The sequence below is a fragment of the Oncorhynchus kisutch genome, linkage group LG15, assembly GCF_002021735.2.
Source record: "Oncorhynchus kisutch isolate 150728-3 linkage group LG15, Okis_V2, whole genome shotgun sequence".
NCBI classification, from domain to species: Eukaryota; Metazoa; Chordata; class Actinopteri; order Salmoniformes; family Salmonidae; genus Oncorhynchus; species Oncorhynchus kisutch.
Window position 1 is genome coordinate 40,444,187 of NC_034188.2, and position 22,876 is coordinate 40,467,062.

At 41.8% G+C, this 22,876-nt stretch overlaps 1 protein-coding gene across 15 annotated transcripts in view; it reads right to left on the reverse strand.

Annotated features, from left to right (window-relative positions):
- Nucleotides 1-18,410, reverse strand: part of LOC109905296 (LIM and calponin homology domains-containing protein 1) — a 142,728-nt gene extending 124,318 nt beyond the window's left edge. For all 15 annotated transcript variants that reach the window (XM_031790284.1, XM_031790277.1, XM_031790275.1 and 12 more), the window contains exon 1: nucleotides 18,112-18,410. In XM_031790284.1, the coding sequence (XP_031646144.1) occupies nucleotides 18,112-18,213 (102 nt within the window). In that variant the 5' untranslated portion in view covers nucleotides 18,214-18,410. The remainder of the gene's footprint in view (nucleotides 1-18,111) is intronic.
- Between the last annotated feature and the right edge of the window lie 4,466 nt (nucleotides 18,411-22,876).

Consider the following 22,876-nt stretch of genomic DNA (forward strand, 5'->3'; position numbering starts at 1 on the left):
AAATATAGTGAAACACAGCTTAGCCTTTTGTTAATCACCCTGTCATCTCAGATTTTGAAATTATGCTCTACAGCCAAAGCAAGACAAGCATTTGTGTAAGTTTATCGATAGCCTAGCATAGCATTATGTACAGCTAGCAACAGACAACTTGGTCACGAAAATCTGAAAATCAATCAAATTAAATCGTTTACCTTTGAGCTTCGGATGTCTTCACTCCCACTTCACTCCCAGTTAGACAGCAAATGTTCATTTTGTTCCATAAAGATTTTTTTTTTTATAGCCGAAATACCTCAGTTTGTTCTTCACGTTTGGTTAAGAAATCCACCGGAAACTGCGGTCACGAACACAACATGACACCTTTCTTCCTGATATTTTGTAAAGGCCCTGGTCCAAACTCCGACTTTAGCCCTATCTCCGGTCCCTAGGAATATTGCCGCCAGTCTATGGTTGGCATATCCTCTCCCCAGGGGGTTGGAGACTAGTATAATGGCCTGGGCCCAATACTGCATCCTTCCCTGGACAAAAGACTGAGCTGAGCTGAGCTCCTTTAGGGTTTGGAGAGGAGGCTTGCCTTGGACTGGCTCTTACCTCCAGAGGAGAGGTAGTAGAAAATGGGTCAACAGGAACATAATATGAGAGGTGTGGACACCAAGATGGTGGACGATTAGGCCTAGACCAACGGACCATAGGACTATATCAGAGAACGTTTGACTTTGAATTGTAAAACGTTAAAAAAAGCACCTGACATGGTGATTCTCAATTCGAGTCGAGTACATTTAAGTCAATGTTTAGATACTCAATTTTAGTACAGGAGTCCAGTCTGGGTTTGGGAAACCAACCCATTATGTTCAACTACAAACTTGGTATGGCTTACTCCTACTGAATCAGTCTGACCACCGCTCCCGAGCCATATGGCTAGATGTGAAGTAACCACTTAGTATGGGTAAACATGTCAGGGGACAGTGGTGGCTGTAGTCACTTCCCAGGGTTATTATGGTACAATCTATCAAAGTGCGGATTGAGGTATAATGTCATCTTGATGAACACTGATGTTCACATACAGACTGTCTTGGCAGGGGGGGGGATTAGGGATTAGGGATTAGGGTCAAGATGGGAAGCCTATAAGTGGTGTTTACTCCTAAAACACCCTTTCACCAAAACACTACACAGAGTGTCTTCAAATGGCACAATCAAGTGCATGAGGTGACACTCTTAATTTGGTCATCGGAGATCACATTTAAGTGGACTTGACATATGGTACTACGTGAACTAAGCTCTTTGGACAAAATAAAATGGTTATCTTATTGGGGCAAATATGTCCTTCGAAACAGAGCAAAGACAACTAACAAGACATGCTGCAGCCAGTCCAAACATATCCACATATCATCAAATCCCTACAATGACAAAAGTTTTCCGAAGGCACCTGCCCAAATAAACTTTGTGTCATTGTATATTTACAGTGGATGGCGTAATTTCCCTCCCAACTCTATTTAACGGCTGCCATGGCTACTGTAGAATGTGCAGCCCAGATGACGGACACATAGATAAGTCCTTTAGGGGTTCGGCCCTCGGTGGTGAAAATGTCTTTCAGCGTAGGAAGGAAGACGGGTTGGGCCAAAGGACAGCTCACAGGGCTGATTTCAAATGGGGGGAAAGAGAGAACGAGGGGAAGAAAGAGCTAGAAATGACTAGATTAATGCCTGAGGATTATCACTGGTGCAGACTGGCACATAGTGCTGTTTCTAAGGAAAACGTGTGGCAAAAATAAGCAAACATCCGAATGCTTGTTTCCTCATATTATGAAGGGGGGGTGCTGTCCTTGTTTTTCTTGTGTGTTTGTGTATGTGTGTGTGTGTGTGTATACTAAGACAACACAGTGTATACTCTCACAAACCAGGCGTAGTGCCATGGTTGACGGCAAAAGGTAAAACAGCGCCACTGGTCGCCCCAGGCGCATTTGTTATTATTTTTGTTTTGTTTTTGAGAACGAGGAGATACGCATCCAGCAACATCATTTAAACATGTTTTTGTACATACTCAGCTGTCCTACGCCCGTGCAATGGTGTCTGAGGGAATAAAACAATCTTAGTTTTTTAATAAAGCAACGTCTTTGTTGTTGTAGTATGCAAATGGCCATGGCAATTTCACCTCAATGGATTCCAACGTTAAGAAGGTTTATTAAGAGGTCACCAACTCTAGGCTCCTTACTTAAAAATGATTACACAAATTGTGTTTTCATCAACTGTATTTTCACCACTCTACAATCATATTCCTTCCCCCTGGCGCGACCATCCACCCACCCACGCACGCACGTATGCATGTACGCACACACACCTCATTGGCCCATACTGTAGCCATTAGCCTGGAGGTCAACAAACAAAACAAAGGGAGGAACCTGAAAGGTAGCGATGGGGAGCCGAGGTACACGCTACCAAAATGTGATTTCTCTACACAGTCCACAGAGAGGGAGGTGTCTATGGAGTTTCATAATGGCTAATCATACCGGAACACTGAGAAGGTTTAGTCATAAAGACCTAGGCCTTGTTCGTCTTACATAACCTGTAATACCCATAAATTAGCTGTTTAAATAACTGATTATATCAATGCAAAGCCTAACAGAGGGTAATTTGCACTGTACAAATAAACATGCAAGCATGTCAGCCTACTACTAGATAAATCAATAGAATCCAGCAAGAGTTCTAATTGGATTATGTTCACTGTTGAGCTAGACAGATCACGTCTCAGGAAAAACAATTGTGCATAAGAAGAACAGTTACCATGCAGGGACAGACGTTCTACACATATTGGACAATCTGACATTTAGTATCAGTAATAGTATAGGACTGGGCGATATATCAAGTTTTTATCTATATATTCGAGTTTATGTTTTAGCGCAATATGGAAAATGCCTGTATCGCAAGAACGAGGTTCTGCTATAACGTTGAAACGTTCTACAAATGCAGCCTCTCAGTCTCTTCCCTGTCAGCCCAATGTTGAATTGTGTGACAACACGTGCACAGAGGTTATCCACCAATCACAACCCTAGACAGCTTTTCACAAGCTGTAACCACGCCGGAGAAGTGTAGCGGCGGTAAGAGTTGCACCAAAATGGAATATGAAGAAGCCAGCTCAGTCTCTCGTGAGGAAGCAAGCTCAGCCTCTTGTGAGGAAGAAATCATCCCCAAAAAAGGCAGCAATGTTTTTTCAGTAATATGGAAGTGGTTCGGGTTTAAGAGGTCTGATGTTCAGCAAACGAATGTCCTGTGCAAAATTTGTCGAAAGACAATTGCTACGAAAAGCAGCAGCACAACCAACCTCTTCCATCACCTGCAACTGAAACACGCGGTGGAATGGGAGGAATGCGTGAGACTATGCAATGCCAATTCCAGTCGCTCGATTCCCAAAACATCTGCTAAAAGACAAACTACCACAGCCGCATTCTTTTCAAACGTAATCCCTTATGACAAGAAAAGTTTGAGGTGGAACGAGATAACGGATGCAAACTACATTACATAGCCCCCCGTTGCCCCTTCTATAGCCATTGTGATTATTATTTGATCCTGCTGGTCATCTATGAACATTTGAACATCTTGAAGATGGCCATGTACTCTTATAATCTCCACCCAAGCACAGCCAGAAGAGGACTGGCCACCCCTCAGAGCCTGGTTCCTTTCTAGGTTTCTTCCTAGGCCAGTGTGCTTCTACATCTGCATTGCTTGCTCTTTGGGGTTTTAGGCTGTATTTCTGTATAAGCACATTGTGGCAACTGCTGATGTAAAAAAAGGGCTTCATAAATACATTTGATTGATTTGATTCTTGTTCGACGGCGTTGTTTTACAGAATTGTTGACAGGTTTGTATTGAATGTTGGGTTTGGATGCAAGCTGTTAAATGCTCTATGCCAATCAAATGGTAAACATCACTAAACAAATCGCCTAAATGGTTTGGCTAGGCTGGTGTTGGCTGCCGGCCAATATGAAGTGGACTGAAGAGACCTCTGTTCCTGATACCAGGCCTGGCAGAGGGTGGAAGAGAAGCCTGATGCAGTCGAGCGGAACAAGACCTCAACTGTACATTACTGCCCTACGGCCACCTCATCATTATCACTGGGAGAGGAGAATAAGGGCTAATATTTCTGCAAAGACGATCTGTAGATGCTTTGACTCTGAACAAACTATCGAGCAGATTTAGGAGTTGGCAGTCGAAACAGTTTGCAGACAATAGCTAGGTTTATGTAGATATTATTCAGTCACTCTAGCAGTAAAAGTAGTTGCTGGATGCTGCAATTGATTAATGAAGCAAACTGCACGTGATTAGTTAGCTGAACATCAGCTCAACTGTAGGTGACTACCCAGATAAAGTGAGAGGGAATGTTAAGAAAAGGAGGCATACTTTAATTGTCAAGGTCCAGATTGAGGCTACTTTGTTACACAGATACTCCTACACAGAAATCCAATTCACACACTATGCCTGCACACGCTTCAGTTGAGCAAATATGCAACCAGGGAATATTACAAGAAACAGGTTTACAACCGAACATCTGTAGCTTGTACATTTGTCACTCTATCGACGATTAATGCTGAATACTTGACCCACCATACTGACAAAACGCCTAAGGACTCGTGGGAGGATATCAGGGAAACCAAGTGTTACGGTAAACTTGAACAAGTTACAGTTTAATAACCCAGTCTCAGTCTCTCCCCGTCACTGAGTCATCGGAAGCACAAGCAGGTGGGACCGAGATTCAGAATCCAGTTCTACTGGGAATGTCTGGAAGATCTTCACTATTTCATGCAATACATAGACTATAAAAGTGTACAAAAAACAAATACAGGCCATTTATCCAATTCCCTGCAACCATTTCTGTGAGAACAGAGGGGGACTTGAGGGTGGTGGAGTTATTGGTGCTCGTGTATAATTTTTGCATGCTTGGTAGATAACTGATAAGCCAACCACGTTTTCCCCCCCATGATGACACACATTTCTAGTCAGTAGCAATCTACCATTTCTCTGCAAAAGTGTCCAGTCACCCTTGACATGGAGATAGGCTAACTCTTCATACAGTTATAGTGACACAGACAATGAGAATGCCCAGAGGACTAGATTACTGATTCTGACAGACAGAAGAGAGACAGAGAGAATGTGGTTAGCTTTAATAGTCAAATGAATGAGATATGGGAAGACAAAACAAATGGTATTGAAAGAGGGGGTTGTAAAAAATACTTGGCCATGATGACATTGGCTAGACAGTGTATCCCTCGCCTTATAATTAGTATTTATCATCCCTGCTTTCTCACACCAACAGAAGCAGTAGCATTGTTGCCAGAGTGGAAAATATTGTATTCAAAAGAGACAAGGTCAAGATGTTCAGCCATTTGCAAGGCAGGAAGACATGCTCTGTATCAAGCGTCTATTTCCGCTCAGCATTTGTACTCACTTTGAGTGTATCCTGGCTTTGGTTGCCTTTGTTCAAGGAGGTCCAGTCCTTGACCCAGAGTGTGAATTATGTGGGGCCCGGGAGGGTGTAAGACCCCCTGAATGAGACACGAGTCCCCCCAAATGCAACAAAGTCAAACTTTGGGGGTCACCAAATAATGCTAATTTAAACATTCCCCTATTTGTTTAAAATGCTATTTGTATTTACAGTGGTAAATATTAAAATGAAAGCTATTCCAAATTAAACGAACACCCCCACCTCTGTGTCATGGTTTAAAAAAATTAAGAAAACATATGTCTGCACTTGTCATCCCGGGAAACTCCCTTATCTCAGCACCTTTTCAGGTGTCCCAACTTTTCCTTCTACAAAAAAAATAATTTTGTCATAAAGAAACATAAATTAGTGCAGGATATAAGAGAGCGTAGACCCAATGACAATCGCCAAATAAAATGTAAATAAATTCACGTTTTACTGTTTTTTTAACAGATGTCTCTTTCCATTCATGAAATGGTGCAAGTGTAACAGTATAGACTTTACGTCTGTCCCCCCGCCCCGACCTGGGCGCAAACCAGGGACGCTCTGCTCACGTCAACAGTCACCCTTGAAGCATCGTTATCCATCGCTCCACAAAACCCGCGGCCCTTGCAGAGCAAGGGGAACCACTACTTCAAGGTCTCAGAGCAAGTGACGTCACTGATTGAAACGCTATTAGCACGCACCACCGCTAACTAGCTAGCCATTTCACATCAGTTACACTCACCTCCCTTTTTGACCTCCTCCTCTTTCCGCAGCAACCAGTGATCCGGGTCAACAGCGTCAATGTAACAGTATAAATTTAGACCGTCCCCTCTCCCATACCCGGGTGCGAACCAGGGACCCTCTGCACACAGACAACAGTCACCCACGAAGCATCGTTACCCATCGCTCCGCAAAAGCATCGGCCCTTGCAGAGCAAGGGGAACCACTACTTCAAGGTCTCAGAGCAAGTGATGTCACAGATTGAAACTAGCTAGCCATTTCACAAGCACACTGTGAACTGTTTGCCTGCTGGAATTATTTTGGAGTGGACAAACACGAGCAGGTAGCCTAGTATAATTTGCACTCTGCCTTGACCTTTTGTTAAGGCTTGTTATGATATTTCTAGAGCTAGTTTATTCAAATCATTAGCCGCTACCCAATGCTAACAGGCTAACCATCTAACAATGCTAACCAAGCTAACATGCATATTTATCCCGTCTGGTTTTAGTACACTGTGGGTAGTGTTGCAAACAAAATGGAGTTTTCCAAAGCAGTGAGAGGGCTTCACTGTAGACCTTAATGGACCTTCCCTCAGTAGTGGAAAAACTACCGAATTTTATACTTGAGTAAAAGTGAAGATTATTAAAATAAAAAAATATATAAAAAAAATATATAAAAAAAGTGAAAGTGAAAGTCATCCAGTAATATACTACTTGAGTAAAAGTCTAAAAGAATTTGGTTTTAAATATACTTAAGTATCAAAAGTACATTTAATTGCTAAAATATACTTCAGTATAAAAAGTAAAAGTATAAATCATTTACAATTCCTTATATTAAGCAAACCAGATGGCACCAGATGGCACCATTTACTCCAACACTAAGACATAATTTACAAACAAAGCATTTGTGTTTAGTGAGTCCACCAGATCAGAGGGAATAGGGATGACCATGGATGTTCTCTTTGATACTGTGTGTGAATTCAACCATTTTCCTGTCCTGTGAAGCATTCAAAATGTAACAAATACTTTGGGTGTCAGGGAAAATGTATGGAGTAAAGTACATTATTTTCTTTAGGAATGTAATTATGTAAAAGTAAAAGTTGTCAAACATAGTAATTGTAAAGAAAAGTACAGATACCACAAAAACTACCTACAGTTGAAGTCGAAAGTTTACATACACTTAGGTTCGAGTCATTAAAACTCGCTTTTCAACCACTCTACAAATGTCTTGTTAACAAACTATAGAATGACACAAGTCATTTTTCCAACAATTGTTTACAGACTATTTCACTTATAATTCACTGAATCACAATTCCAGTGGGTCAGAAGTTTACATACACTAAGTTGACTGTGCCTTTAAACAGCTTGGAAAATTCCAGAAAATTATGTCATGGCTTTCGAAGCTTCTGATAGACTCATTTACATAATTTGAGTAAATTGGAGGTATACCTGTGAATGTATTTCAAGGCCTACCTTCAAACTCAGTGCCTCTTTGCTTGACATCATGGGAAAATCTAAAGAAATCAGCCAAGACCTCAGAAAAAATTTCTGTCTGATTTATCCTTGGGAGCAAACGCCCGAATGTTCATCTGTACAAACAATAGTACGCAAGTATAAACACCATGGGACCACGCAGCCGTCATACCGCTCAGGAAGGAGACACGTTCTGTCTCCTAGAGATTAATGTACTTTGGTGCGATAAGTGCAAATCAATCTCAGAACAACAGCAAAGGACCTTGTGAAGATGCTGGAGGAAACAGGTACAAAAGTATCTATATCCACAGTAAAAGAAGTCCTATATCGACATAACCTGAAAGACCGCTCAGCAAGGAAGAAGCCACTGTTCCAAAACCGCCATAAAAAAAGCCAGACTACGATTTGCAACTGCACATGGGGACAAAGATCATACTTTTTGGAGAAATGTCTTCTGGTCTGATGAAACAAAAATAGAACTGTTTGACCATAATGACCATTGTTATGTTTGGAGGAAAAAGTGGGATGCTTGCAAGCCGAAGAACACCATCCCAACCGTGAAGCACAACATCATGTTGTGGGGGTGCTTTGCTGCAGGAGCATTTCACAAAATAGATGGCATTATGAGGTAGGACAATTATGTGGATATATCGAAGCAACCTCTCAAGACATCAGTCAGGAAGTTAAAGCTTGGTCGCAAATGGGTCTTCCACATGGACAATGACCCCAAGCATACTTCCAAAGTTGTGGCAAAATGGCTTAAGGACAACAAAGTCAAGGTATTGGAGTGGCCATCACAAAGCCCTGACCTCAATCCTATAGACAATTTGTGGGCATAACTGAAAAAGTGTGTGCAAGCAAGGAGGCCTACAAATCTGACTCAGTTAGACACTACCTCATCCCCATACTGTACTTATTTATTTATCTTGCTCCTTTGTACCCCATTATCTATACTTGAACATTATACAATTCCAGTGTTAAATTGCTTTATTGTAATTACTTCATCACAATGGCCTATTTATTACCTTTACCTCCCTTATCCTACCTCATTTGCACATGCTGTTTATAGACTTTTTCTACTGTATTATTGATTGTTTGTTTGTTTATTCCATGTGTAACTCTGCGTTGTTGTATGTGTCGAACTGCTTTGCTTTATCTTGACCAGGTCGCAATTGCAAATGAGAACTTGTTCTCAACTAGCCTACCTGGTTAAATAAAGGTGTTCTCAACTAGCCTACCTGGTTAAATAAAGGTGTTCTCAACTAGCCTACCTGGTTAAATAAAGGTGAAATAAAATTAAAAAAATAAAGTTACATCAGCTCTGTCAGGAGGAATGGGCCAAAATTCACCCAATTTATTGTGGGAAGCTTGTGGCAGTGTATCCTAAACATTTGACCGAAGTTAAACAATTTAAAGGCAATGCTACCAAATACTAATTGAGTGTATGTAAACTTCTGACCCACTGAGAATGTGATGAAAGAAATAAAAAGCTGAAATTAATCATTCTCTCTACAAGTATTCTGACATTTCACATTCTTAAAATAAAGTGGTGATCCTAACTGACTTAAGACAGGGAATTTTTACTAGGATAAAATGTCAGGAACTGTGAAAAACTGAGTGTAAATGTATTTGGCTAGGGAGTATGTAAACTTCCAAATTCAACTGTAAGTAGTACTTCAAAGTACTTTACACCACTGCCAGCCCTGCAACTACCCTCATTCACTTTACAGAGGCAGATGTCGGAGACACTGATATCACTTAGCTAGCACTTAGTGCAGCTAGCCTAAACTACAGAACTATGTTGGATAGTGGCCTGTTTAAGCAACATTCCCAGGTTGGGAAACTACTTGAAAATATTGATGTATACTCACGATGGGGTAAATCTGCTAAAATATACTATGGCACATATTTTTTGGGTAAAACCAAAGTACACTGAAAGGTGTCTCGCGGCCTATAGTGTTTTCTCGTGTAAATATTATAACCGTTGTTATTTCATAGTGAAAGTCACTGGGCTGACATGGCGTCTGTCAGAGTCGAGGGCCAGTGGTGGCCCCGGCACATGCCAGTCAGCTGAGGGATGATTGTGTCACTTTCCAGAGCTGGTGACAGGGTGCAGTATTGCCAGGGGCAACTAACTGGGGGAGAGTATGTGTATGTATGTGTGTGTGAATGAGGTGGGGGGGGGGGGGATTCAGGAGCTTAGGAATGTTGGGGTGGGTGGGTATTGAATCGTGTGTGTGCCATAAACAATAGAAACCACCCCAGCACTGTTCTGAAAGGAACCATTCATAGAGGGGCGGTCATAATTTCTGCTCCTCTAGACCAATTTGGGTATCTCACCCTTGCAGAATGTCTACCAAAAGAACAGTTCTCCCCCAGTGCAACTGAGTTGGGTTGAGCCTAAAAAGCTCATTTCAATGAAATGGGTCCTTGGATCTCCAATGGTGAGGGGGGAAAGAGTGGCGTGACAAGAAGGAAATATATGTTGTGAATCAAGGGCTCATTGATAGAAGTGTCTTAGATGATAAGCGAAATAGCAATTACACTCGGAGTCGAACTTGAAGTTAGGCATGCAAGAAGCCTGTTGAGATAATACTGCCTGAACTTTAGCCTCTAATGCTAACAAGACCATTTGTTGGAATTGCACTGGAACCAGTCCTTATGTAGAAATGGATGTGTGTATGTCAATATCATATCACAGTGAACGCTCTGCTTTCGAAGAGCAACAGTGAAGGGGACACCTCATTTCCCATTCAAATGTCACCCAAACTCCATAGGAATATAGATAGGGCTTCTCTAATTGGATTATACAGTAAGTGTGAGTGAATATGTGTTCTGTTGCAGGTAATGACACACTGTACAGGTTACTTCAGTGTGTGTGTGTGTGTGTGTGTGTGTGTGTGTGTGTGTGTGTGTGTGTGTGTGTGTGTGTGTATGTGTGTGTGTGTGTGTGTCTTTGCCCCACTGCAGACAGAGACACACTGTCAAGTTCCAGGGCCTCCCTTGACAGTCCAGAAAGAGTCCAGCTCCCATGAGCCTTAGCTCAGTAAACTAGGAGGCCATCTCAGTCTTTTTAATGCCCCAAATAAAATCATACACGCTACTGAGAGATTGCTCCACGTATCACTCTATCCATCCTTCTATCTTCCCATCTGTTTGACTATACTCACTGTCTGTCTGTCTGTCTGTCTCCAGATATAAAGACAACAATTGACCAATTATAACTACAGTACGATGATGATGACCCTAAACTGTTGAATAGGAAGTAAATACAGTGACGGCTGATTCAGGTTTTTAGGATTCCGTGTCCCCTGCTCAGCAACTTGTACGCGCCTCAACACTAACTTGATGTGTGCCTTTGTTTTTGTACCCAGAGAAGAAGGCCGGTCACTTTGCTTTGATGAAAGGCCTATTCTGGGAACAAACCTTAAAGGTCTCCTGCTGTTGAATAGGAGGAAGAACACCACCCCCCCCCCCTCATGGTTCAAAACAAAGTCCACAATTATTGTTATGCTTAATGGAAGAATTTCATGTCTTACAGGAAACTAGACTTTCCTTCCTGGTTGAAAAATGTCAAGAAAGTTTGCTGGGATGGTGGTACCATTTAAATCTGTGGCTCAATTTGTGATAATAGCTCAATGATTTACGACAATGTAAAATATATTGACGTCCCAATACCATTGCACTGGATTTATGAACTGATATACCAAACAGAAATTGACACATCAAGCCATTCTTTTAAATGTAAACTATTTTATGAAATTAGCGCCACAAAATGCAGACTCTGCTACAAGTAAACAAAATCAATAGATAATGTCTTTTGGTACTGTCCTTCGGTGGCTTGCTTTTAGAGTCCGGTCCAGGAATGGTTGTTAAGTCATAATGACTGTCTTCAAATGGATCTAAAAACAGTACTGAAAGATCTGAAAAAACACAATCAATGAATGGGAAATATGATTATACTCTTAGGTAAAGTATTTATTTTTAAGGCACTCTCGGTAGAAATTGCACAAATAGAGAGGTTCAAGACCCACGTAAGACATCACAATGAAATATAAGGATGTAATGCAATATAAGGATAATTGCACCAAATAACCAAGATGGCGTAGCCGTCGGACGCGTGTTTGTCTTGTCCTGTGTAAATAGTAAATAGTCTGTTTCTTCGTTTTTTCCCCCGTATATATTTTATTCTCACTTTTCATCTACGAACTAAATATACTTTCCTGCAACCCGCCTCACCCAATGTGGTACGGATCTGCTATTTTTATACATTATAACTGGAACATCCATCAGAAGCTAGCCAGCTAACTAGCTACTAGCTATTAGTCATTGTAATTCCCTGCTAGCTGTCTTCACTTCTAGCTCGGACACTAGCCAGCTTTAGTTTGGTCAATACCTGCCAGTCTGCACAGCGCGATATCAACCCAGAGCATATCGGACTGCTTTTCTCTACCACATCACCAGATTCCTTCCGCTCTGGATCATTACACCGGATTATCGCAGCTAGCTAGCTGCAACCGAGTGGCTATTGTTGGCTAACAAAGCAAGCACCAGTTAGCCATGAGCTAGTCTCGAGCTAGGCCCATCTCCCGGCTACTCACGAAGAATACCAGCTAATTCCTGGTCTACAACATCTTTTTTTGCCAATTCGAACGGATCTTTTACTGTCGAAACGGAGCCCCGCCGATCCATCACAACTGGTCTGCCGACGTAATCGTCTGATGTGGTTTCAACAGGCTTTTCCGTTGCGATGTCGCCGAAGACCCATCTGCTAGCCCTGGCCCGCTAGCTTCTGAACGACGTGTCTCCCGCTCGCCTAGCGTAGTAGCGACTACTGAAAGGCTCCCTGACTCACCAATTGCTGCTCAATGGACCATATAATCACTCGGCTACACAGCTGATGCCTGCTGGATTGTTCACTAACACAGTACCTCATTGTGTTGATCTGTCGGACCCAGCCTTGAACTCAGGTCCTGTGTGTACCTAACTGACCCTCTCTGCCCATTCATTGCCATTTACCCATTGTTGTCTTAACTCTCCTGATCAACACCTGTGATTGCTTTATGCCTCTCTCTAATGTCAATATGCATTGTCTAATGCTGTTTTGGTTAGTTCTTATTGTTTTATTTCACTGTAGCGCCCCCAGTCTTGCTCAGCATGCCTTAGATAGCTCTTTTGTCCCACCCCTCACACATGCGGAGACCTCCCCTGGGCTTAACTGGTGCCTCCAGAGATGCAACCTCTTTCATCGTCACTCAATGCCTAGGTTTACCTCCCCTGTACTCACATCCTACCATACCCTTGTCTGTACATTATGCCCTGAATTCTACCACGCCCAGAAATCTGCTCCTTTTATTCTCTGTTCCCAATGCACTAGACGACCAGTTCTTATAGCCTTTAGCCATACCCTTATCCTACTCTTCTCTGTTTCTCTGGTGATGTAGAGGTTAACCCAGGCCCTGTAGCCCCCATTACTACACCTATTCCCCAAGTGCTCTCATTTGTTGATTTCTGTAACCGTAAAAGCCTTGGTTTCATGCATGTTAACATCAGAAGCCTCCTCCCTAAGTCGTCTTATTCACTGCGTTAGCAAACTCCGCCAACCCTGATGTCCTAGCCGTGTCTGAATCCTGGCTTAGGAAGACCACCAAAAATTCTGAAATATCCATCCCCAACTACAACATATTCCGTCAAGATAGAACTGCCAAAGGGGGCGGAGTTGCAATCTACTGCAGAGATAGCCTGCAGACTTCAGTCATACTATCCAGGTCTGTGCCCAAACAGTTCTGCTTTTAAAAATCCACCTTTCCAGAAAGAAGTCTCTCACTGTTGCCACTTTTTATAGACCCCCTCAACCCCCGACTGTGCCCTGGACTCCATATGAGAATTGATTGCCCTCCATCTATCTTCAGAGTTCGTACTGCGAGGTGACCTAAACTGAGATATGCTTAACACCCAGGCCGTCCTACAATCTAAGATAGATGCCCTCAATCTTACACAAATTATCAAGGAACCTACCAGGTACAACCCTAAATCTGTAAACATGGGCACCCTCATAGATAGCATCCTGACCAACTTGCCCTATAAATACACCACTGCTGTCTTCAACCAGGATCTCATCAATCACTGCCTCATTGCCTGCATCCGTAATGGGTCCGCAGTCAAATGACCACCCCTCATCACTATCAAACACTCCCTAAAACACTTCAGCATGCAGGCCTTTCTAATTGACCTGGCCCGGGTATACTGGAAGGATATTGACCTCATCCCGTCAGTAGAGGAAGCCTGGCTGTTCTTTAAAAGTGCTTTCCTCACCATCTTAAATAAGCATGCCCCATTCAAAAAATGTTGAACTAAGAACAGATATAGCCCATGGTTCACTCCAGACTTGACTACCCTTGACCAGCACAAAAACATCCTGTGGTGTACTTCCCTAGCATTGAATAGCCCCCACGATATGCAACTTTTCATGGAAGTCAGGAACCAATATACACAGTCAGTTAGGAAAGCAAAGGCTAGCATTTTCAAACAGAAATTTGCGTCTTGTAGCACTAAACCCAAAAGGTTTTGGGACACTGTAAAGTCTATGGAGAATAAGAGCACCTCCTCCCAGCTGCCCACTGCACTGAGGCTAGGAAATACTGTCACCACAGATAAATCAATCTACGATAATCGAGAATTTTAATAAGCATTTTTCTACGGCTGGCCATAGCTACCCCTACCCCAGCCAACAGCTTTGCACCACCCGCAGGAACTTGCCCAAGCCCCCCTGCTTCTCCTTCACCCAAATATTGATGTTCTGAAATAACTGCAAAATCTGGACCCCTACAAATCAACTGGGCTAGACAATCTGGACCCTCTCTTTCTAAATGTATCCGCAGAAATGGTTTCAACCCCTATTACTAGCCTGTTCAACCTCTCTTTCGTATCGTCTGAGATCCCAAAACATCCCCCTCTTCAAAGGAGGAGACACTCTAGACCCAAACTGTTACAGACCTATATCCATCCTGCCCTGCCTTTCTAGTCTTTGAAAGCCAAGTTAACAAACAGATCACAGGCCATTTCGAATCCCACCGTACCTTCTCCACTATGCAATCTGGTTTCCGAGCTGGTCATGGGTGCACCTCAGCCATGCTCAAGGTCCTAAACAATAGCATAACCACCATCGATAAAAGATAGTACTGTGCAGCCGTCTGGCCAAGGCTTTCGACTCTGTCAATCTCCACATTCTTATCGGCAGACTCAACAGCCTTGGTTTCTCAAATGACAGCCTCGCCTGGTTCACCAACTACTTCTCAGATCGAGTTCAGTGTGTCAAATCGGAGGGCCTGTTGTCCGGACCTCTGGCAGTCTCATGGGGGTGCCAAAGGGTTCAATTCTCGGGCCAACTCTTTTCTCTGTATTTATCATTGATGTCGCTCTTGTTGCTGGTGATTCTCTGATCCAGCTCTACGCAGACGACATCATTCTGTATACATCTGACCCTTCTTTGGACACTGTGTTAACAAACCTCCAAATGAGTTTCAATGCCATACAACACTCCTTCTGTGTCCTCTAACTGCTCTTAAATGCTAGTAAAACCAAATGCATGCTCTTCAACCGATTGCTGAGGCACACCTGTATGCATGCTCTTCAACTGAGGCACATCTGCATTTAAGGAGTTTCACCCATTATTCTCTGCAGATCCTCTCAATCTCTGTCAGGTTGGATGGAGAGCGTCGCTGTACAGCTATTTTCAGGTCTCTCCAGAGATGTTTGATCAGGCTCTGGCTGGGCCACTCAAGGAAATTCAGAGACTGAAGCCCTGAAGCCACTCCTGCGTTGTCTTGGCTGTGTGCTTAAGCTCGTTGTCATTTTGGAAGGTGAACATTCACCCCAGTCTGAGGTCCAGAGCTCTCTGAAACAGTTTTCATGAAGGATCTCTCTGTATGTTGCTCTGTTAATCTTTCCCTCAATCCTGACTAGTATCTCAGTCCCTGCTGCTGGAAAACATCCCCACATCCCCTACCTTAGAGATTGTGCCAGGTTTCTCCAAACGTGACGCTTGGCATTCAGGCCAAAGAGCTCAATCTTGGTTTCATCAGACCAAATAATCTTCTGTGTCAAGGACCAGACAATTTTGTTTCTCATGGTCTTTAAGGTGGCTTAAAGTGCCAAGGCGGGCTGTCATGTGGCTTTTACTAGAGAGGGGCTTCCGTCTGACCACTCTACCATAAAGGCCTGATTGGTGGAGTCCTGCAGAGGAACTCTGGAGCTCTGTCAGAGTGACCATCGGGTTCTTGGTCACCTCCTTGACCAAGGCGTTCTTTCCTGATTGCTCAGTTTGGCCGGGCGGCCAGCTCTAGGAAGAGTTTTGGTGGTTCCAAACTTCTTCCATTTAAGAATGACGGAAGCCGCTGTCTTCTTGGGGACCTTCAATGCTGCAGATATTTTTTTGTTACCCTTCCCCAGATCGGTGCCTCGACACAATTCTGTCTCGGAGCTCTACGGACAATTCCTTCGACCTCATGTCTTGGTTTTTGCTCTGACATGCACTGTCAACTGTGGGAACTTATATAGACAGGTGTGACTTTACAAATCATGTCCTATCAATTAAATTTACCACAGGTGGACTCCAATCAAGTTGTAGAAACATATCAAGTAGGATCAATGGAAACAGGATGCACCTGAGCTCAATTTGGAATCTCATAGCAAAGTGTCTGAATACTTACGTAAATAAGGTATTTCTGTTTTTATAAAAACCTGTTTTCGCTTTGACATTTTGGGGGTATTGTGTGTCGATTGATGAGGAAAAAATATATCATTGAATAAATTGTAGAGTAAGGCTGTAGCGTGATGAAATGTGGAAAAAGGGAAAGGGGTCTGGATACTTTCCGAATGCACTGTATGTCCGTCTGGAGCTCGGAGTCACCTAAATAACACCATTACCAATGTCGCTGACAGATAAGTAACTGCAGTCAATTTCAATTCAAATACATTGCATATTTTACAGGTGTATATACTGTTTCTAAGTTCATCTATTTATCCAATTGGTAGGCTTCAAGCAGAGGGCTGACGCTTTACATTAAGGCATGCTTAAAAGGACAAGTGTGTTATAACTATAGGCCTGTTCATTAGTTTAGATCAAGTTTATACATCTGTAGTAAACAGTCATAGAACATAGGTTGGGATTGTGTGCCTGCAAGTATACCGTAATGTAAAGTGTTACTGTGGAGCTAACCCAAGGCCTAACACTCAGCTACACAAGCATGGCTGAGAAATAGAACTCATGGCTGAGAAATAGAACTCATGGCTGAGAAATAGAACTCATGGCTGAGAAATAGAACTCATGGCTGAGAAATAGAACTCATGGCTGAGAAATGAAACAGAAAAATGAAACCTTCTTCATTCACCTGATATCAGTATGTTTGGCTTTTATTTGCTTCCAATGACCTGCATTAACTCTCAAGCCCCTCAAGGGAACCCCAGTGACAGACAGCAGGTGTGTGTGGGTAATGAGAGCAGTCCCCTTGTGGGGACAGAGAACAACAACCTACCCAACTGTTGTTTATGCCCTCCTCTCATTCAACTGTGTGACCCATTATCAGTCAAATGAGACAGGGCCAGTCATTTCTGCTTTAAAGTAGGTTACCATACAATTTGGCCCCTCTAGGGTATAGTGATTGTAATGATAATGGTGCCATGAAGTAAGCTCAAATCCATACATTTGGAATGTAAATCGTCTGATGAAGTAAATGTCTGTTGAAAATAGGCTCATATGAAGGTGAAAGCAATTGATTTATTACAAAAGATTGGCAGTAGGCCTAGTCCTCTCCTGTGAGACAAGGTGATACGATGTGTGTGTGTGTGTGTGTGTGTGTGTGTGTGTGTGTGTGTGTGTGTGTGTGTGTGTGTGTGTGTGTGTGTGTGTGTGAGTGTGTGTGTGAGAGAGAGAGAGAGAGTGGGTGGGTGGGTAATTCAGTATGTACAGTAAATAATTAAAAATACAGTAAGTGTCCAGTATAAAAACGAATGCCTCAAAAGTATTTAACATAGGCGTAGTTTACCACACAGTTTATCACATCACAACAACCAAAAACTGTGTTGAATAGAACAACGAGACACCATAATGCGGCCAGTGAATGCCATGATTTAAATTCTCACCGAACAAAAAACAGTTTGTGCGATTACTGTCCGCCAAGCTCGCAATGACCCAAAAATCCATTCCACATGATGCATTCATTGTTTTCGACCAAACACGCTCCACAGCAGAGGCTACTGTTCGCAAGGCAAGTGGGATGTCGAATTTGCGTCACTTTTTCAACAGGTGACTAGGCAATAAACCCGGTTAGCCTGGTTTACCCGTGCCTTTGTGAAATGATAGTATGATAACGGCAAGGGACTTTTAGCCAAATTACAAGTCTCTAAATTGCATTATGCAATGCAATAACGTAACCGTAAGAGTTTGATAAGGACGGTGACTCACCTCAATCCATTTCTGCGCTTCTAGAAACGCGGGCTCGGAGGCCGATTCGGAGAGGAGATGTCGCTGGTGTGGTTGTCCTATATCTGCAGCCGGACTTGCCATTTGCAAAGCTGCTCAGTGTTAAAATATATGAACAAAAAAGCTTGAACAAAATGGGGAAATCCCCAGGCTTCAGCCTCAGCACCTGACCGTGAAAACCAGATAATGCCGTTTTTTTTTGTCTTGACTTGCTGTTTAGGTAGTCTCCCTCTCCTTCAGTGCTCCTTCGGTTGTATGCTGCAAACCCGCGGCAATGCACTTGCAGCTACCAATGATTTATATATACACTAGATAACTGATGGGGGCGCTGGGTTGAAGTCACCGTGCCTCCATCTTGGCACTTCCACACCGTTGTAAAAAAGACTGTATTTTGGAAGCTATAGAAATGCATTTATTAATGTCTACATCTGTTTTTGTTACGTTTATTCTATACAGACATCTTAATGCATAATTGTTTATTGTTTTATGTGAGCTAAACACGAAAATAAACACCTCTTCCCTCACAGAAGGCTGAAAAGATTCGGCAGGGGCACAGCTTCTACCCCCCAAGCCATAAGATCGATAAATAGTTGATTAAATAGTTAAATAACCAATAACCAATCATCACATACACTGCTGCTGCAGTTTACTATCTATCCTGTTGCCTACTCACTGTATCCCTACCTTCATGTACATATCTACCTATCTACCTCAATTACATAGTACCTCCGCATATAGACTCGGTACTAGTACCCTGTCTATATAGCCACGTTATCTTTACTCATTGTGTATTTATTCCTCATGTTATTACTTTTCTATTATTTAAAAAACATTTATTTTTATTTAATTTAACTAGGCAAGTCAGTTAAGAACAAATTCTTATTTACAATGATGGCTTTCCCTTGTTGGGAAGGGCTCGTAAGTAAGCATTCCACTTTTAGTCTGCAACTGTTGCACTGCCTCCACTACTCCAGCACCATTTCAACTTCAACGTTTCAACATCATCTAATCACCTATGCTTAGTCTAATACAGTGACAACTAAAAGATACCAAAAACTATTTAGTCCATTCAACGTAAAATAAATATGATGTGGCTGTCCATGGTTCTGATTTCTCTGTGTGTGTTGCGTGCAAGTAGAAAAAGCATGTTACCCCTATTTGCAGAGAAAAGCAAATGCCATCCTCCTCTTTCATGTTGCCTAAACGGTCTATGACTGTCGAACAGTATACACTTTTAGTTTTTGTTGTCCTAACCTACTTGGCTAAAATGCTTGATCGCTAGCCTAACTTCCTTTCATTTTCAAAAATGTGCCAGGCCAGCTAGTTAACATTAACCTACTACATCTAGCTACATGTTGAACTTCCATCCTCTCAGGCCAGGGGCACAATGTATGAATTTTTGGTTGGATCAGAATCACTGTTATAATCATTGGCCAGTACAGAGAATTAAGTAAAACCACAAGTCTAAATCCCTATCTCCATCCATGATTCATTTAGGTAATCGCAAGCTAGCCACCGGACAATGACAAAATGAGATGCAACAATATTGTTCCTTCCTGTCAATGACATTTGGCTTCTGATGTGATGTGATTGGTGTGAAGCCAAATCCAAACTGGCTTCCCTTGACCCTTTTTTTGGCGTGCCAGGACCATTCACAGCTGAGCTCACTAAGTTTAGCTCAACGCTGATTAGTTATTATTTTATATTGTTTTTCATCATGGGAGGTCAAATGCTCACTGGCTTCCCTTGCATTCAAGGCAATGTTAAACTCTTTTTGACAAGACAGCATCAGATAGATGGGCTACACATACTGAGACACAGGGGCGCTGTTTCATTCGTTTTGATGCTTTCTCCGGCGAGATACGTTCAGCCTTTTTATGGATGAAATACAGAGCGATGAAAGATGAATTATTTTGTATGTTTGTTTCTTGGTCAATTTTGGGGGGAAACCTGGCTTCCCTTAGCATCAATGAATTCACGACACTGGGAACGAATCAACTTGCAACTCCACAATATGAATCGCACCAGGAGCTCTGTTTCCATTAACTTGTCCAGTGATATTTTTTGTCAACATTTAAAAAGTTGCATAGAAATTAGACGCGACAATTGCCTGCAACGGTACATTTCCGTTGAACTGTCTTATGTAGATAAAAACAGCTGGATGTAATGGAGTTACACCTTTAAAAAAAAAAACACCCACTGGGCACAAACGTTTAAAAAAAGTTGGTGATAAAGTATATTTTCATTCGTTTATCATACTACCGTCATCAGAATGTTGTGAATTGTAACCACTTTTAAATTGTGGGATGAGATTGATGCACCCCCTTCAACATCCCCTTCAAAAATGTGTCTGTTTAAGATAAAGACAGGCCTGTCGGTATGGGATGCGTCTTAGACCACTGCATCCGCCCATGTCGGCCTTCCGTATGTGTGGTGGAAAGTGGCAGAGTTACAGAGCTGTTTGTCAGACCACAAGACATCCAAAAAATCAGTCTGTTTAAGATAGAGACAGGCCTGTCGGTATGGGATGCGTCTTAATCCACTGCATCCGCCCATGTCGGCCTTCCGTATGTGTGGTGGAAAGTGGCAGAGTTACAGAGCTGTTTGTCAGACCACGAGACATCCCAAAAATCAGTCTGTTTAAGATAAAGACAGGCCTGTCGGTATGGGATGCGTCTTAGACCACTGCACCCGCCCATGTTGGCCTTCCGTATGTGTGGGGGAAAGTGGCAGAGTTACAGAGCTGTTTGACAGACCACGAGACATCCCCAAAATCTCACGAAAACGTCTGTGGTGTCCTGTGTTCGAATGGTTTGGCCTACAAAACACACAAGACTCGTCTGAAGTCGGTAACGTCCATGTGCTAACCTCTGTCTGTAGTGTTCGAATGGTTTAGCCTACAAAATTAATATGACCCCACAATGTTCTCGTCTGAAGGTAACCTGGTACCCGGAAAAACTATTTATGGGAGTAGTTTGGTGCCGAAAAAAAGGGGGGTAAATACAGTGCGCACCATTTTTTCTTCTTTTGACTCGATACTCCCAAATGTGGGATTTGAAATCAAACATTGACTGACTATGAGGTGAAACTGCAGACTGTTAGCTTTGCTAATTTTAGGTGAGCAAAAGTATTTGGAAAAATTTACTTGTATGTGTATTCAAGTAGTAAAAGGTTAAGTATTTGGTCCCATATTCATAACATGCAATGACCACGTCAAGTTACAGCCACACAAATATCATACACCCCCCAAATATGCTGACCTCCCATGTTATTGTGAGATGTTAGCATGTCTTGGGGGTATGATATTTGTGCATCTGTAACTATCACTAATCACTATTCACGATTAATTCACGATTATCCGTAATCATGGTAGCAGCCATGATTAGAAGTGTTTAGAAACATATTCTATTCTTATTTACTATAAAACTGACTCCAAAATGACACAATGCAATATTTACTATTCATTTCTACTGGGCACAAAATAATCTGAAACACAACCAAAGCAAACAGCAAATGCATCCAACAATTTTGTAGAATCACAAGATGATTGTAGTCATTGTGTGCTATGAATATGAGATCAAAAACTTAACTTTTTACTACTTTAATACACATAAGTGAATTTGTCCCAATACTTTTTCTACCCTAAAATGGGAGGACTGTGTACAAAAAGTGTGGTAATTTCTAAACGGTTCACCCAATATGGATGAAAATACCCTCAATTTAAAGCTGACGGTCTACCCTTTTAACATCTTTGTCCTTGTTTGATTTCAAAACTTTTGGAGTATAGAGCCAAGGATAATTGTAGAAAATTCATTGACACAATAATTATGGAGGGCACTGTATGTGTTGATGAGATTTTGTATGTAGATGTAGATGTATGAAAAACTAGACAATAGAAAAAAGCGTTTCTATGGGCTATAATAGTAAAGACCAAATTCAATATTTTATCAAATCATTTCTACATACAATACATTTATTTATACCTACAGGGGTCCTAAAACTCAAACTTAAATAGCTAAATGAGATATGGTATGACCATCTTAAAACAATTCCATGTGTTAGCTTAGTATAAGTAGCCTCAGAAGCATCTGCATTCAACAAATGTTGTGTGGTTATCCTTAGACATATTCTCCAAATTTATACACAAGGAATTGTTGATACATTGTCCCCGTAAAATGTTATATGACATTTTCCCCCCAACATTTGCAAAATATGCTTTTTACTAGCTTTTTGGGAATTTGACAGATTTCAAAGTATTTATCCACAATTGGCTATGTGTAAATCCGTACCTGGGGTGTCTTAACAAAATGAAACCAAAACACTTGGTTTCATCCAATGTCCAGAACATTTTTATTTCGTGATATGCAGGTTTGTACATTAGATTAACTAATTTGCCTACTTTACAATATTTCAGAAACAATGTTATACAGAAAATTAGTATATTTGTGTCCACATTCAACTGGTAAAAGTTGATTGTGATATGATGAATGGGAATTATATCTTATTACGGTGTGGTGTTGGGCCATAACCAATTCATTACTGATTAGCTATGCATTTTCTAGTTGAATCACAAATTCTCATTAGATTCTGCTAATGTAACCAAAAGATTCAGTGAATAAGGATAAAAAAGATAGCCACGCCCACATCATTGACAAACACACCATATTATTCAACCAATATTACTTTGGGTAGTCAAGGTATTTTATACTCAATAGTTTGTCAATAGAAGGAATTGGCATATTGGCAA